At 39.5% G+C, this 17046-nt stretch overlaps 1 protein-coding gene across 4 annotated transcripts in view; it reads left to right on the top strand.

The window, feature by feature from the left end:
- ncam1a (neural cell adhesion molecule 1a) overlaps positions 1-17046 on the top strand; it is a 780402-nt gene that overhangs the window by 656492 nt on the left and 106864 nt on the right. For all 4 annotated transcript variants that reach the window (XM_060936138.1, XM_060936137.1, XM_060936141.1 and 1 more), the window contains one exon: positions 5842-6026. In XM_060936138.1, coding sequence (XP_060792121.1) covers positions 5842-6026 — 185 coding nt within the window. The remainder of the gene's footprint in view (positions 1-5841; positions 6027-17046) is intronic.

The raw sequence follows: 17046 nt of genomic DNA, 5'->3' as shown, positions 1-17046 counted from the left end.
CTGGAACAAGGTAATTTGGAGTGATGAAACCAAAATTGAACTTTTTGGCCACAACCATAAACGTTACATTTGGAGAGGTGTCAACAAGGCCAATGATGAAAGGAACACCATTCCTACTGTAAAGCACGGAGGTGGATCGCTGATGTTTTGGGGATGTGTGAGCTACAAAGGCACAGGAAACTTGGTCACAGTTGAAGGAAAGATGAATGCAGCACGTTATCAGCAAATACTGGAGGCAAATTTGCACTCATCAGCCCGGAAGCTGCGCATGGGACGTACTTGGACCTTCCAACATGACAACGATCCAAAACACAAGGCCAAGTCGACCTGTCATTGGCTACAGCAGAACAAAGTGAAGGTTCTGGAGTGGCCATCTCAGTCTCCTGACCTCAGTATCATCGAGCCACTCTGGGGAGATCTCAAACGCGCAGTTCATGCAAGACAGCCCAGGAATTTACAGGAACTGGAGGCTTTTTGCCAAGAAGAATGGGCAGCTTTACCATCTGAGAAAATAAAGAGCCTCATCCACAACTACCACAAAAGACTTCAGGCTGTCATTGATGTTAGAGGGGGCAATACACGGTATTAAGAACTGGGGTATGTAAACTTTTTTGATCAGGGTCATTTGGATGTTTTTTGTTGTCATTATGATTTAAAAATAGAAAACACAGTTGTTTATCAATAAATGGCTTCACCCAACCACTAACCATGAGTGGGGAAAAAAGTTTTTGTGTTATCATTCATATTCTCTGAAAAAAGGCCAAGAAAGCAAAAATTCTGCCAGGGTATGTAAACTTATGAGCACAACTGTGTGTGTGTGTGTGTATATATAAAATGCATTTTGGCTGGGAAACCACTACAGCTTGCGCCAGTTACAAGTGGCCCCCATTGTACTTAATCTGCATGTCTTTGAACTTTGAAGATCTTGAATATAGGCAAATGCAACCGTTTCTCTTTATTAGCTTGTTATTAAACAAACGTAAGCTTATTGAGCTTTATTTGTAGATATTTTCACTCATTTCAGGCTTGAAAGTTCGCTTACTTCAAGCATTTATTTCTAGAAAGAAGCAAAATTATCAGCCAAAATAATAAGACGAAATTAAAGAGAGTGTAAGCAATGTTGGACAAACCAGCAAGAGTAAGTGAGATTCTGAAAGTATTCAACTGAAAAATCCCACCCCTTCCCTTCAGGCCTCCTTCCAAAACACCTGAACGCGCACTGCCTGATTACTGCTGGAGGATGAGGTAAATAACAAAACAAGAATAAACCAGATAATTACCTGTCCAACAAAAATTCAGCAACCATGGCATCACTTTTCGGGCCCTTCAGCTCCCTCAGTTGTCACCATTACTAAAAAACCGTCCAAAGCAACGGACAATCCAGACATCTTAACATCAATTGACATCTCGCTTTATTTTCCGTTCTAGCCTTTTCTACTTCAGTCTTTCTTTTCTTGCTTTGCTTAGCAGTGCAAGGTGTTGTCGGTATAACATTAGGTGTAAATGGAAATTTTGGCTGCCCTTTCTCTGCCATTCTTGTGTGACTAGCTTGCTAGTTTTAGCATACGTCTGCAATATGTCTGTCTAGCCTTGTGGAAGACTCTGGTCATGTGCACTGAGTGCATAGGAAGGTCGGTAAAAAGAAAGAAAAGGATTAAAAACAAACTGAACTGTTAATTAGTGTCAAGCAAATGTAAAGAAACACTAATTATATGAATAAAGCATTAATTAAGTAAAGAATAAAACATGAAAGGCCATGTTGTGATAGGAAAATAATCAGCAACACAGTAGTATGATGTCACAACATCTGACCAATCAGAATTGAGAATTCAACAGTGATTTAGTTGCAAAAAACAATGCAATTTTTTTTTATTAATTATCGTTTATTTTATCAAGATTTTCCAAGACACAAAGTTGTCAAAGGAATTTATCTTCAAAGGGAATTTAAAACAATCCTGTAATAAAAATTTGACACTCCAAAGCGACCCAGAATCGATCCTGGGGACAGACTTGAGTATTTGGGCCAACTCTGGAAAATGTGCTTTTATTTGAGATGTAAAATTTATTGAGTTGTAAAATTTCATTTACATTGTTAGTACTTTATTACTAATGTTAGTACGTCAGTATGTTTCTCTGATATTGCTGTCTCTGAAAAATTTTTTTTTGACTTTTGAGAGCTTAATAATAATTCTATCTAAAGCTGCTTAATTTTTGTCATATAAAATTATATCCCTCAACATTTTTATTACTGGATATTTTATATATCGGTATCAGTATCAGTGACTAAAAAATAAGTTGTTTGCTGTACCATAAACTGCATCTCGGCACACGTTTCTTCAAAGTGTATGGTTTAAAACAGGGCTTTGAGCCAGAATTTTTTTCCTATTGGTTCGTTCCGAACAGAAACGGAATTTTAACGTTTCCGGTTTTGGGTTCCACCATTAAATAGACGTTCCCGAACCGGTTAGAACAAAAAAATTTCGTTCCCGGAACGGTTAATTACGTTCCCTGTCAGCTGTTTAACAAATGGCTATAAAATTATGTCTCTGTCTCATTCAGCTTAAGCCAAATGTAGGCTAATTCTATTACAACCTTCATTAAATAAGACAAGAAATAATTCAAAACAATTATTATTTCAAATGTTGGCGATTTGGATTCTCAGTATGTCTTCCCATCTACACAAACAGAAAAAGTGCCAAAAATGAAAGAGAATTCGTTTAGTGTGTTACCAAAGGCTAGTCAGGCCCTATACAGGGCTTTCCACAAGCGCCGGCTGCCGGCCATACAGCCGGCACACAATTAAGTCCAGCCGGCTACTTTAATGACTATTATTTTTGTAGTCCACAGGTTCTAAATATTAATTTTCGATTTTAATAAAATTAAATGTTTATCTAACGGACTGACAATGTCAAACTGAACCGCACTCATTTAAGTTGTGATTCGCGCTGTTTGTACCGATAATAACCACAAATTCCCCGCCGACTTCGCTGATCCGCAGCCCCGACATGCGGTGTGCGCGTGCGCGCACTCGGCGGAGGCAGGAGTGGGCGCGCACGCGCACTCGGCGGAGTTCATTTTGTGTTTAACACCCCCCACCCCCCCCCCCCGGCTGGCTACTTCTTTGTCATGGCTGGCTAGTATGAGCCTTAGTGGAAAGCCCTGTATGCATTGATAGGCTAACAGAGGTTAACGTCATTTAATGTTCGCGAGCCTCTAATTAACGTGGACAAATATATTGATATCGTGTTTGAAATTGACGTTTTTGAATAACGATAGACTGCAATATTTACCTCTTATTTAAGATGTGGAGACGTGATAGTAGTCCACCCTCCCGCTCTCTCCATTCAGTCAGCGAACGTCACACAGGAAGTGAACCCCAGTGGGTCATAGAAACTTGCGCAGGAGAAGAATGACTTTTTTTATTTGTAGGCTACGGAAACTTTGAGGAACGAAATAAAAACCGGTATTAACTGGTTACCATTATTTTTAATAAGCGTTTCTGTTCCGGAACATAAAAAATAATAAAGTTTCTGGTTTCGTTTCTGTTCCATGTGAAATAGAAAAAGTTCCCAGTTTTCGTTTTCGTTCCTTGAACCGGTTCAAAGCCCTGGTTTAAAAACGTCTTGAAAATACCTCAGAAGACCTCATGCAAAACCGACTGCATTATAATCTCGGCCATATCAAATATCACACACTTCTGACAGCCAGTTAAAAAAAAAAAGTACGAGGTGTATGTAATACAAAAGCTTTTACTCTTATCAAATTACATTTTCTTCAGCAGCATCTACGCATCATTAGCATCAAAGAGATTTACAAAAAAAGGTAGATCAAAATCAGTTTTAATCTTACTCCACACTCTCAAATGGGTTCCAGGAATCAGAAACGCGGAGCTGAAAAAGCCTGATGCGTAATGAAAGACTGATTGGATTAATTTCCTTCACCTGAAAAACAAGTAATCTGCTCCAGTCGTGAGATAACATCAAAATGCACGACTGATGCGCAATTGCAGTTCCACGCAGTACGACTTGCTTGTAATCAGGTGCTTGGCTGAGTGCTTGAAGTGTCTTGGACTAATTAGTGATAAGGTGCTTTGTTCTGAGCAGGTGAACCTGAATGAGTTCAGGCTGTTACACAACCTTTGAATGGTCTTGCCAGTGGTTATCCAGGACGTAGCGTTTGAGAGCAAGGACAGAATAAGACAAAAGTACTGATTTACTGCTCGCTCTCAATCCCAGTCATGCCTATGAAGGTGCGCGATTATTCGTTAGTATATCAGCAATGTCGATAATTCAGCAGTGCTAAATCAGTATAACGAAAACCATCATCTGACAGACTTTCCAGCCTGGTGGAAATAAAAAAGATAAAATACATGTCATAATCAGTTATTTTTGATGTCTGTGAGGAGAGTTCTGTTCTTATGGATGGCTGAGCAATCATTAAGTTATTTTTTACTTGCTCTGTCTGAACACCGGTGTTGCAGCCTATGGTCCTGAGTAGAGCTTGCAGATGGTGATCAGATTGGAGGGCGAATTTTCCTTATCACAGCAGCACTGTGGAGATGTACTCAGTCTCTGGTGCCTCGCGGGCTAATGTTAGAGAGTTTAATTATCCAGTGGAACCGTCTCCTCCTGTACAACCAGCTTTACAACCAGGCAAATTACACACGTGCCAAGTGGATATCACCTGACATTTCGGAATGAGAAATGCTTTTGTGGAAAGACCAAAATGTCCTTGCTGGGATTATTAACAGAGCGTTTTAAGCTTTTAAGTATATGAATCACAGAATATAAATATAAGACGTAAAATAAAATGGGAAAATAACACGCTACCAATCCTCCGACCTCCAACTTTTTGATGTCCAAATTATAATCTGGATATGAAATGGACTTATTTGGGATTATATGTCATGAATCAGCACAAAATAGTTCATAATATTGAAGTGGTAGGAAAAATATTTACAAAAAAAAAAGCTGTGATTGCATATGTAAGTATTTACCCCACTGGTATGAAACCCCTAAATAACTGTAGATCTGGTGCAATCGGCTGCCGTTAGAGGTAATGGAAAGGAGTTCACCCCGGTGCAATTAAAGTGTCAGATAATTTCAATATAAAATAGATCTTTTTCTGTACATCCCAGAGTTTGTGATAGAAAATACCAGAACAAACAACCCCATGAAGACCAAGCAGCTTGTCAACAAGTCAGTAACAAAGTTCATTGGTTATAAAATTACCCCAAACTTTGAATATAGTGCAGAATGCTATTAAATTTATTATTAGAAAATGGAAAGAACACAGCATCACCATAACCGCAACTCCTACCAAAAGTTGTTGACAAGGTAAGGAAGGAATTAGCCTTTAAAGGAACTCCAAGGCCCAAGGCAAACACTGAACAACTGGCAAGCCATACGAAAACCTGTTTGAAGTTTGCCAAAAGACATGTTGGGTACTCAGCAAATATCTGGAAAAATTTTTTTCTCCGTCTGACGAAACCAAAATTTAACTTTTTAGCCCTGGCACAAACTGCTACATTTAGTGGAAACCCAGCATTGCTTATCACTCTGACAACTATTCCTGCAATGAAACATGGTGGTGGGAGCATCATGCTGAATATTATCTTTGGCCTTGTGGGTGCTGCATTAAACATTGGCATATCATGACATCTCTGTTAGGTTATCCCTCCATACAGATATTTCCCAAGCCTGAGAAAGGGACAGACTGTAGCAAAAGTGCCAAGTCAGAAAATAATACAGTACTGACCGATGGTAACATAAAGAGGACAGACAGTGAACTGGACTACACCGTTTTTGCCGGTTTCCAAATAATTTCTTGTGTTCATTACAGATGCTCCAAAAATCCAGGCCTCAGTGACAAAGTTTACATGGGAAGGGAATGCTGCTAACCTCACATGTGAGGCTCTGGCTCATCCAAGTGCTGCGGTGCAGTGGTTCCGAGATGGACTGCAGCTGCCAGCAGTGAACACCACCAACATCAAGATCTACAGCACACCCACCATCAGCTACCTGGAGGTTTGTCCACTGCCTCTGCATGCCTGTCATGACACCATAATTAAACCTCGAGCTATAATTAAACATCATGCTGTCTGTCTAGCAGCGTTCTGTGCCAATGACCATATGGCTGGGTTTATAATCACATTTTTGTTTTGGATTTTTTTTTTTTTTCAGATTGACAAAGACCAGTTCTTTTGCAACACTTGTGTCTCGACCTGAACATCATCCCTGTAATTTAAATTAAACGTCTCAATTATTTTCACATTATTTAGAGAAATTGATCACCCAAAGATTTATGTAGGAAGCAAAACTAGATTTGCTAATGTAGCTAGTCCACAGACCCTGTTTCTGACTTTGAAAAGGTCCCTCATATCACTATAACAACCATAGCTAAACAATATAAACTGTATTCCAATAACAAAAATTGGCCTCAATGAGGCTGTAGCTCATACCGGCCAGTGTTGTTGTGTGCGAGTTTGAAATCCGATCAGTACTATAGGAGGAGTATCGATTTTTGTGAAATTGCATATAACCCCTGTGTAGCCGCTGGCGCCACCTGGTGAACAATTCTTGCTGAAATATGTCTTTTGAGTCTTCTGGGTGCGTTTCAGAGAAAACATCCTAGCAGTTTACGAACAGTAGTGTTTGGTGTGATGAGTCACCCAAAATTTTCAAACGCCCATAAAATGTTAAATACAACAGATGGCGCCACCATCTTGACAACTTTTATACACACCAACCGGGGGAACATTCCATCTAAGTTTGATCAAAATCTGATCACTCCTGTAGGAGGAGTAGCGATTTTCGTGAAACTGCACATGAGAGTCAGGTCAGTGAGCAAAAGCGTATTCTGACAAGTTAAACCTACAATTTATTTTATTTTGTTTAAATTAAGTGTATATATATATATATATATATATATATATATATATATATATATATATATATATATTTATATATATATATATATATATATATATATTTATATATATATATATATATATATATAATATTTTATTCTTTCCACATTCACTGGATATGAGCAATCGAGCGATCTGATTGGCTACTCTACTTCTAGGCTATCAGCTCATATACCATGAGTAGAGAAAAACAAAATGGCGGCACATGTTGCTTAGCCAACCGAGGATGAAATAAAAACTCAACTTGAAAACAAAACCCCAAAAATACAAAAAAGGAACAAAATATGGAATAAGAGTATTTGATAGTAAGAACATGTATATACCGTAATTTTTCAAGAATTATCATCACATTTTTCACAAATTGCTCCCGTCATTTCGTTGGTTTGTTTACATTCTAAGTGGAAATTATTTTGCCGGATGTTTTATATAAAGTTTTTATTTTTCAACTTTGCAAAAAATAAAAATGCTCTTTCTCAAAATCCAGTGAATGTGGATAGAATAAAACAGTTATTCCACTATTGCAAGGGTACTCAATTAGAAACTCAAAAGGTCCACTCACCAAATTTCCAATCTGTCCAGGGTCCGGAATAGTGACGATTTAATTCCAAAACTAGAACTCCGAACAAAAAAGGCAGTGAATCCACAAAAACATTTATTGAACTATGCACAAAATGTGATCTGTTTTGTCCATATCATTGTGAAAGGTGACACCTTTTTTGTGCCACCAGTTCTTTAAACTTGAGGATGAAAGGTGTGAGGGCCAGGCATAGACACTGGTGTAAATGTTCATTAGTGAGTGTGCTCCTGTATTTGTTCTTCAACATATTCATAGTTGAAAAGGCAGACTCACAACAGTATGTTGAAGGGAACATGGTGAGAATTTGAAGGGCCATTTCCTGCAAGACGGGGACACCTGCTCCAGGGACCATCTTAGTCCAAAAGGTGGCAGGGTCAGATTCCTGCAGTGCAAGGTTTTCCTGAAGCTCAATCAGCTCTGATTGAAGGGAAGCAGCACTAGCCTATGGGCAGACCTTCAGGGTTTCAGTTGAGAATTCTGTGAGATTTTTTACCAGGAATGGATTTTCAATGCACAGTAAGACTTGTTTTCCCAAAGTGAAATCTCCAAAGCGATTTTCAAAATTTTCAATCAATTTGTCCAGGAATTCAGCATAATTGTGATGGAGTCTTCCTGAAGCTTGACTTTTCAGTTTTGGGAAGTGAAGCAGGCCCTCCTCCTGTATGCCACTTTTGAATATTTCCAGTTTCCTTTAAAAAGCACGGATAGGTGACATGAGGTTACACACTGTTATTTTTACCCTGGAGCTTCAAATTCAGATCATTGAGGTGGCAAGTAATGTCAGTTGAAATGCAGCAATTTCCATTTTTTAATTGTTTTGGCGGAATTCCACAAATTGTTTTGCTTTTGGACTCTTCTGATCCAACAGAAATATTTCTAGCTCTTTCCGTAGTGTCCAAAACCCCTCCAGTACTTTGCCTTTATTAAGCCACCTGACATTGTTGGGGGTCGCGCCTGGAGGACGCTCTGGACTCTTGCAGTGGTGTTTTTGTGACTGGGGACTGCAGTTGACTTACTGACTTTAGAACTGCAGTTGACTTGCTGACTTTAGGATTGCAGTTGACTTGCTGACTTTGGGACTGCGGTTGTCGTGAACGGTTTTGCGCTCGGGTTTTCGTCGGTGGGGGGTTTATAGCATCAACGAAGCTGACTTTACAACCCCAATTCCAAAAAAGTTGGTATGCTGTCTAAACTGTAAATAAAAACACTGTGATAATTTGCAAATCATGGAAATCCCATATTTCATTGAAAATAATACTAAGACAACATATCAAATGTTGAAACTGAGAAATTTTATTGTTTTTTGAAAAATATATGCTCATTTTGAATTTGATGTCAGCAATACGTTTCAGAAAAGCTAGGACAGGGGCATGTTTACCACTGTGTTGCATCACCTCTACTTTTACACCCTGTAAACATTTGGGAACTGAGGAGACCAATTGCTGTAGTTTTGAAAGAGAAATGTTGTCCCATTCTTGCCTGATATACAATTTCAGTTGCTCAACAGTTCGGGGTCTCCTTTGTCATATTTTGCACTTCATAATGCACCAAATGTTTTAAATGGGAGACAGGTCTGGACTGCAGGCAGGCCAGTTTAGCACCCGGTCTCTTTTACTACGGAGTCATGCAGTTTTAATATGTGCAGAAAGCGATTTGGCATTGTCTTGCTGAAAAAAGGAAGCCTTCCCTGAAAAAGATTTTGTCTGGATGGCAGCATATTACTCTGAAACGTGTATATATCATTCAGTATGAATGATGCCTTCCCAGATGTACAAGTTACCCATGTCATGTGCACTAATGCACCCTCATACCATCACAGATGCTGGCTTTTGAACTGTGCACTGATAACAAGCCGGATAGTCCCTCTCCTCTTTAGCCTGGAGGACGTGGTCTTCATGATTTCTAAAAAGAATTTCTACTTTTGATTCATTAGAACTCAGGACAATTTTCCACTTTGCCTCAGTCCATCGTAAAAGAGCTCAGGCCTAGAGAAGGTGGTGGTGTTTCTGGATATTGCTTATATCTGGTTTTAACTTGCATTTGTGGATGCAGTAATGAACTGTTTTCACAGACGATGGTTTTCTGAAGTGTTCCTGAGCCCATACAGTGATTTCCACTACAGACACGTGTCTGCTTTTAATGCAGTGTCTCCTGAGGGCCTGAAGATCACAGGCATCCAATGTCAGTTTTCAGCCTTGTCTGTTGCATACAGAGATTTTTCTAGATTCTCTGAATTTTTTTATGATATTATGGACCATAGATGATGTGATCCCCAAATTCTTCGCAATTTTACATTGAGGAATGTTATTCTTAAATTGTTGCACTGTTTGCCCACAGTTTTTCACAGAGCAGTGAACCCCTCCCCATCTTTGTTTTTGAGAGACTGGGGCTGGGATTCTTTCTTTCTTTCTTTCTTTCTTTCTTTCTTTCTTTCTTTCTTTCTTTCTTTCTTTCTTTCATACCCAATCATGTTACTGACCTGTTGCCAATTAACCGAATTATTTTTTTATAGCATTACACAACTTTTTCAATCTTTTGTTGCCCCTGTCCCAACTTTTTTGAAATGTGTTGCTGACATCAAATTCAAAATGAGCATATATTTTTCAAAAAACAATAAAATTTCTCAATTTCAACATTTGATATGTTGCCTTTGTACTATTTTCAATGAAATATAGGGTTTCCATGATTTGTAAACCTTCACATTCTGTTTTTATTTATGTTTTACACAGTGTCCCAACTTTTTTAGAATTGGGGTTGTATGTTAGGACTGTTAATGTTATACAGTGGTGCTTGAAAGTTTGTGAACCTTTTAGAATTTTCTATATTTCTGCATAAATATGACCTAAAACATCATCAGATTTTCACACGAGTCCTAAAAGTAGATAAAGAGAACCCAGTTAAACAAATGAGACAAAAATATTGTACTTGGTCATTTATTTATTGAAGAAAATGATCCAGTATTGCATATCTGTGAGTGGCAAAAGTATGTGAACCGTTGCTTTCAGTATCTGGTGTGAGCCCCTTGTGCAGCAATAACTGCAACTAAACGTTTGCGGTAACTGTTGATCAGTCCTGCACACCAGCTTGGAGGAATTTTAGCCCATTCCTCCGTACAGAACAGCTTCAACTCTGGGATCTTGGTGGGTTTCCTCACATGAACTGCTTGCTTCAGGTCCTTCCACAACATTTCCATTGGATTAAGGTCAGGACTTTGACTTGGCCATTCCAAAACATTAACTTTATTCTTCTTTAACCATTCTTTGGTAGAACGACTTGTGTGCTTAGGGTCGTTGTCTTGCTGCATGAACCACCTTCTTTTGAGATTCAGTTCATGGACAGATGTCCTGACATTTTCCTTGAGAATTCGCTGGTATAATTCAGAATTCATTGTTCCATCAACGATGGCAAGCCGTCCTGGACCAGATGCAGCAAAACAAGTCCAAACTGTGATACTACCACCACCATGTTTCACAGATGGGATAAGGTTCTTATGCTGGAATGCAGTGTTTTCCTTTCTCCAAACATAACACTTCTCATTTAAACCAAATATTCTATTTTCGTCTCATCCATCCACAAAACATTTTTCCAGTAGCCTTCTGGATTGTTCACATGATCTTTAGCAAACTGCAGACGAGCAGCAATATTCTTTTTGGAGAGCAGTGGCTTTCTCCTTGCAACCCTGCCATGCACACCATTGTTGTTCAGTGTTCTCCTGATGGTGGACTCATGAACATTAACATTAGCCAATGTGAGAGAGGCCTTCAGTTGCTTAGAAGTTACCCTGGGGTCCTTTATGAACTCGGCGACTATTAGATGCCTTGCTCTTGGAGTGATCTTTGTTGGTCGACCACTCCTGGGGAGGGTAACAATGGTCTTGAATTTCCTCCATTTGTACACAATCTGTCTGACTGTGGATTGGTGGAGTCCAAACTCTTTAGAGATGTTTTTTCACCTTTTCCAGCCTGATGAGCATCAACAACGCTTTTTCTGAGGTCCTCAGAAATCTCCTTTGTTCGTGCCATGATACACTTCCACAACCATGTGTTGTGAAGATCAGACTTTGATAGATCCCTGTTCTTTAAATAAAACAGGGTGCCCACTCACACCTGATTGTCATCCTGTTGATTGAAAACACCTGACTCTAATTTCACCTTCAAATTAACTGCTAATCCTAGAGGTTCACATACTTTTGCCACTCACAGATATGTAATATTGGATCATTTTCCTCAATAAGTAAGTGGCCAAGTATAATATTTTTGTCTCATTTGTTTAACTGGGTTCTCTTTATCTACTTTTAGGACTTGTGTGAAAATCTGTTGATGTTTTAGGTCATATTTATGCAGAAATATAGAAAATTCTAAAGGGTTCACAAGCTTTCAAGCACCACTGTAGTTATGTTGCCTGTTGTTGCCCAAATGAGGATGGGTTCCCTTTTGGGTCTGGTTCCTCTCGAGGTTTCTTCCTCATGTCATCTGAGGGAGTTTTTCCTTGCCACCGTCGCCACAGGTTTGCTCATTGGGGATAGATTAGGGATAAAATTAGCTCATATTTTAAGTCGTTCAAATTCTGTCAAGCTGCTTTGTGACAATGTTTATTGTAAAAGCGCTATACAAAAACTTGACTTGACTTGACATTGTTGTGAAGAAGCAAATCCTTAAATTCTGCATTAACTTCTGTAAGGAATGAGCACAGCAAGCGATGCTGCAGAGCAGATGATGCCCTCAAAAAATTGACAAGTCTCATTACTGTTGTCATGACTTCTGAATACTTCTCTCCAAGGCTGGCACACAAAACCATCTGATGAATGACACAGTGGTATGCTATGAGGTCAGGGTGATGAGCTTTTAAGCGGGACACTAATCCCCTGTCTCTCCCAGTCATACTTGGGGCTCCATCAGTAGCAATTGAAGCAACATGCTTTAGGTCTATCTCTCTGACTCTCAACATCTCCATCACTGCTTCATAAATGTCATCCCCTCTTGTGTGCCCATCAAGGGTTGTGAGGCCTAACACATCTTCAAAGAATTCCCCCTTCTCTTCCTCAAAAAATCTGATAAACACCAGAAGTTGGGCATTATCTGTGTTGTCTGTGGATTCATCCAAAGCCAATGATATGCATTTAGCCTTTTTAACAGCAGATTCCATTTGGTCCAGTAAATCATCAGCAAGGATTTCAGTTCGTCTTACTGCAGTGGAATCAGAGAGGGGTATTTGATTTATTTTTTTGTATGATGTCATCTCTTTGCTTTCCCTCAAACAGAGCGATTGCTACTTCATTCATGCACTTCTTCACGATTTCCGTGTCAGCGAATGTTTTTTTTGTGCTTGCCTAAGACCCATGCCACTCGCAATGAGGCTTCAGTTGCACGCTGCTGTTGTGTGGCTGACCTGACTATCACACTATGTGTTGCTTGGTATGATGCTTGCATTTGGCTTATCTTTCTGGTCCTTACTTCGGAGTTTTGTGGGTAATTCTGCTCGAAGTGGCCATGTTTTGTTTTGTAATGACGTTTCACGTTTCCACTTTTGATAAGGGGAACTGTCTCATTACAAATGAAACACATTGGTTTCATGCTCCCCACAGGCAGCACAAATGCATATTTGTCGGTCCACTCTAACTTAAATTAACGATTTTCGGAATCCACCTTTCGCTTTTTGTCATGTTTGGAGCACGCCGTGATTTTTGCTTGCTAAACAAACAGGTACCGTTCGCATATCTGCCCGTGTTGTAGTGAATGGTGACCTGCGTGATCCACAGACAGCGGTGGGGAAGAACACTCGCAGAACTCACGGTAACACTGAGTTGTCATAGTGATGTTATTATACACATCTGCTGATTGGACATTGGATTGGGCACTAGGTAAATACATGATCGGAATCGCATCCAGTAGGGGAAAAAAGATAGATATAGCGCGTAATCACGCGCCAATGAAATCTCGCTTGGATCACTATGATGAAATTAGAATATTGAATTTCGTCTCGGTCCGAATTTCATTGCGTTTGGGTCCGGATCCAGACCGGAGTCCACCTATTGAGTACCCCTGGTACAGTATATGGCTTGTAGCCAACTTGGCACAGCCCGCCTCGTCAACTATCAGCTCATGTACAACTCGATTTTGTGGAACAACTGTTAAATATTATTTTTATTTAACAAGATATACAGTACTACCAGTCAAAAGTTTGTACACCCCTACTCATTCATAGGTTTTCTGTATTTTGACTCTTTTCTACATTGTAGAACAATACCGAAGACATCAAAACTACGAAATAACATGGAACATGTATGGAATTATGTGGTAAACAAAAAAGTGTTAAAAAACCCCCCAAAATGTTTCATATTTTAAATTCTTTAAAGTCCTAGCGACTTGTCCAGGGTGTACCCTGCCTTTTGCCCGTAGTCAGCTGGGATAGGCTCCAGCTTGCCTGCGACCCTGTAGAACAGGATAAAGCGGCTAGAGATGATGAGATGAGATGAGAAATTCTTTAAAGTAGCCAGTATTTACCTTGATGACGCTTTGCACACTATTGGCATTATCTTAACCAGCTTCTGCCCTGTGTTTGAAATCACTCACTACTCACTATATAGTGGACTATATAGTGAGTTCGCCATTTTATAGTGCTGTCCAAATGTATAATGAGAATTATTATACCTTATATAGTGGATTCGTAGTATCCCATAACGCACCATGAAAAGTAATGTACAACTGATGGTCACTAACCAAGCCATATACACCATCATGCATTGCAGTCACGCTGAAAGAAAAGCTGTTTCATAAGGCCCGTTACGTATTTTAGATTGAGTATAGCAGTAGTTTGTTTTTCCTTATGACAACGGGCACAAGACAAATGAATAAGTTGTGGTGTGAAAATGGCAATAATATTGTCATGTAGGGTGAATGGACGGAAGAAGAAACACACTATAAACGGACATTAAAGTACAATTAAAAATGGTAAGAGAATAGAAAATAAGCTAAAATAGAATCAGACAGATAAAATACAAGAACAGAAGTTAGAGTGCAGTGCGAGGAATTAATCAAAAGCCTCACATTTGATTTAATAAAAGGCAGCGGCAAAGAAGAAAGTATTCAGCCTTGATTTAAAATAACTGAAAGATGCAGCAGACACGGGCGGCACGGTGGTGTAGTGGTTAGCACTGTCGCCTCACAGCAAGAAGGTCTGGGTTCGAGCCCCGTGGCCGGCGAGGGCCTTCCTGTGTGGAGTTTGCATGTTCTCCCCGTGTCCGCGTGGGTTTCCTCCGGGTGCTCCGGTTTCCCCCACAGTCCAAAGACATGCAGGTTAGGTTAACTGGTGACTCTAAATTGACCGTAGGTGTGAATGTGAGTGTGAATGGTTGTCTGTGTCTATGTGTCAGCCCTGTGATGACCTGGCGACTTGTCCAGGGTGTACCCCGCCTTTCGCCCGTAGTCAGCTGGGATAGGCTCCAGCTTGCCTGCGACCCTGTAGAACAGGATAAAGCGGCTAGAGATAATGAGATGAGATGAGATGCAGCAGACACAAAGTACTTTGTATTTATTAATGTGGGAAATACGCTCAGTATAATATCTCATCTCATTCTCATTATCTCTAGCCGCTTTATCCTTCTACAGGGTCGCAGGCAAGCTGGAGCCTATCCCAGCTGACTACGGGCGAAAGGCGGGGTACACCCTGGACAAGTCGCCAGGTCATCACAGGGCTGACACATAGACACAGACAACCATTCACACTCACATTCACACCTACGGTCAATTTAGAGTCACCAGTTAACCTAACCTGCATGTCTTTGGACTGTGGGGGAAACCGGAGCACCCGGAGGAAACCCACGCGGACACGGGGAGAACATGCAAAATCCACACAGAAAGGCCCTCGCCGGCCACGGGGCTCGAACCCAGGACCTTCTTGCTGTGAGGCGACAGCGCTAACCACTACACCACCGTGCCGCCTCAGTATAATATGTATTTATTATTTTGAAAACCCACCAGCCGACTGATCTAGCACATTTTAATTGTGCGATAGTAATGACATAAATACCAGCATGATGGAGTAGTGTCTGAAAGTGGGGCTTTTTATTTTATATATATATATATATATATATATATATATATATATATATATATATAAAATATTTTATTTTTTTTTACCAGTGAGCTCACTATATAGTCCTCTATATAGAATTCCCTAGATAGGGAGTAGTGAATGAGTGAGTGATTTCGGACACAGCTCTGGAATGCTTTTCAATTAACAGGTGTGCCTCATCTGAAGTTATTTAGTGGAATTTTTGCCTTTTTAATGTGTTTGAGATCAAACAGTAAATAGCAAATAAAAAAAATACAGTAATCCAGATGTCAAGAAGCGTTCATTTCAGTCAAAAGAAACAGTCCATCATTACCTTAAGACATGAAGTGTCTTTTAGTTAATATAAATCAAGAAAAAACACTGAGTCCAAACTTTTGATTGGAACTGTCAAAGGTACGACAGACCTTTATACGGGTAGGTATATATGCACATACCTGTATAAGGGTACTACATTTACATTTGTACTCCATGTGATCACCTGAGGCATTTGATAAACAGGATTATCATTTTTATCATTTTCTTTGATAAATTTGGATTGGCTTCATGTAATATTACAGAACCCCAACATGTCTATTTCCATATTCAAGGGGAACTGAAGTCATTTTTAAACTTGCTTTATTTCTTAATTAACATGTTATTCAAGTACGTTTTCGGTTTTAATAACCTTATATCGTGACTCGTATTGGCAGCTAATTGCAATTAAATATTCTACTTATCGGCCTATTCGGTTTTTAGCCATGTTGAATGTACTTCGTTTGGTCCACGGCAGGCGTTGCTTATCCGCGCGATCTTCACGAGACTTGTGTGAGACTTCGAAACGTGAAGTGTCAGCCAGGTGTCAGTGCCGCCATTTTGAAAACTGTTTTCCAAACGAAATATTGCACAAAAACGAGTTTAAATGACGATTACTGCCTACTTTTTTCAAACTTTCCCGATTTGCTATCAGAACAAACAAAAATTCCGGCTTGATTACGTCAGCATTCGAAAGAGGGCGCGCGCGTCTTTTGACAATGTTGGCAGACGTCGGTCACTTTGATTTCCGCTGTACGTTTTACTTCCGTCCTACGATGTCTCGCACAGGTCTCAACGAATCTTGTTTACGGCCATTGCTTTGACATATGGACTGATATATTACATAGCGTATTTCAAACACTCATAACTTGCTATAGCAGTGACAATAGCTATCAAAAATGCATTCCTGTATTTAATAAAATGAGAAATAGAATTTTGATAATACAACCCCAATTCCAAAAAAGTTGGGACAAAGTACAAATTGTAAATAAAAACGGAATGCAATGATGTGGAAGTTTCAAAATTCCATATTTTATTCAGAATAGAACATAGATGACATATCAAATGTTTAAACTGAGAAAATGTATCATTTAAAGAGAAAAATTAGGTGATTTTAAATTTCATGACAACAACACATCTCAAAAAAGTTGGGACAAGGCCATGTTTACCACTGTGA

This window comes from Neoarius graeffei, chromosome 12 (assembly GCF_027579695.1).
Source record: "Neoarius graeffei isolate fNeoGra1 chromosome 12, fNeoGra1.pri, whole genome shotgun sequence".
Lineage (NCBI taxonomy): Eukaryota > Metazoa > Chordata > Actinopteri > Siluriformes > Ariidae > Neoarius > Neoarius graeffei.
The sequence above is the reverse complement of the archived record's forward strand: the minus strand, read 5'-3'. Positions and strand labels throughout refer to the sequence as shown.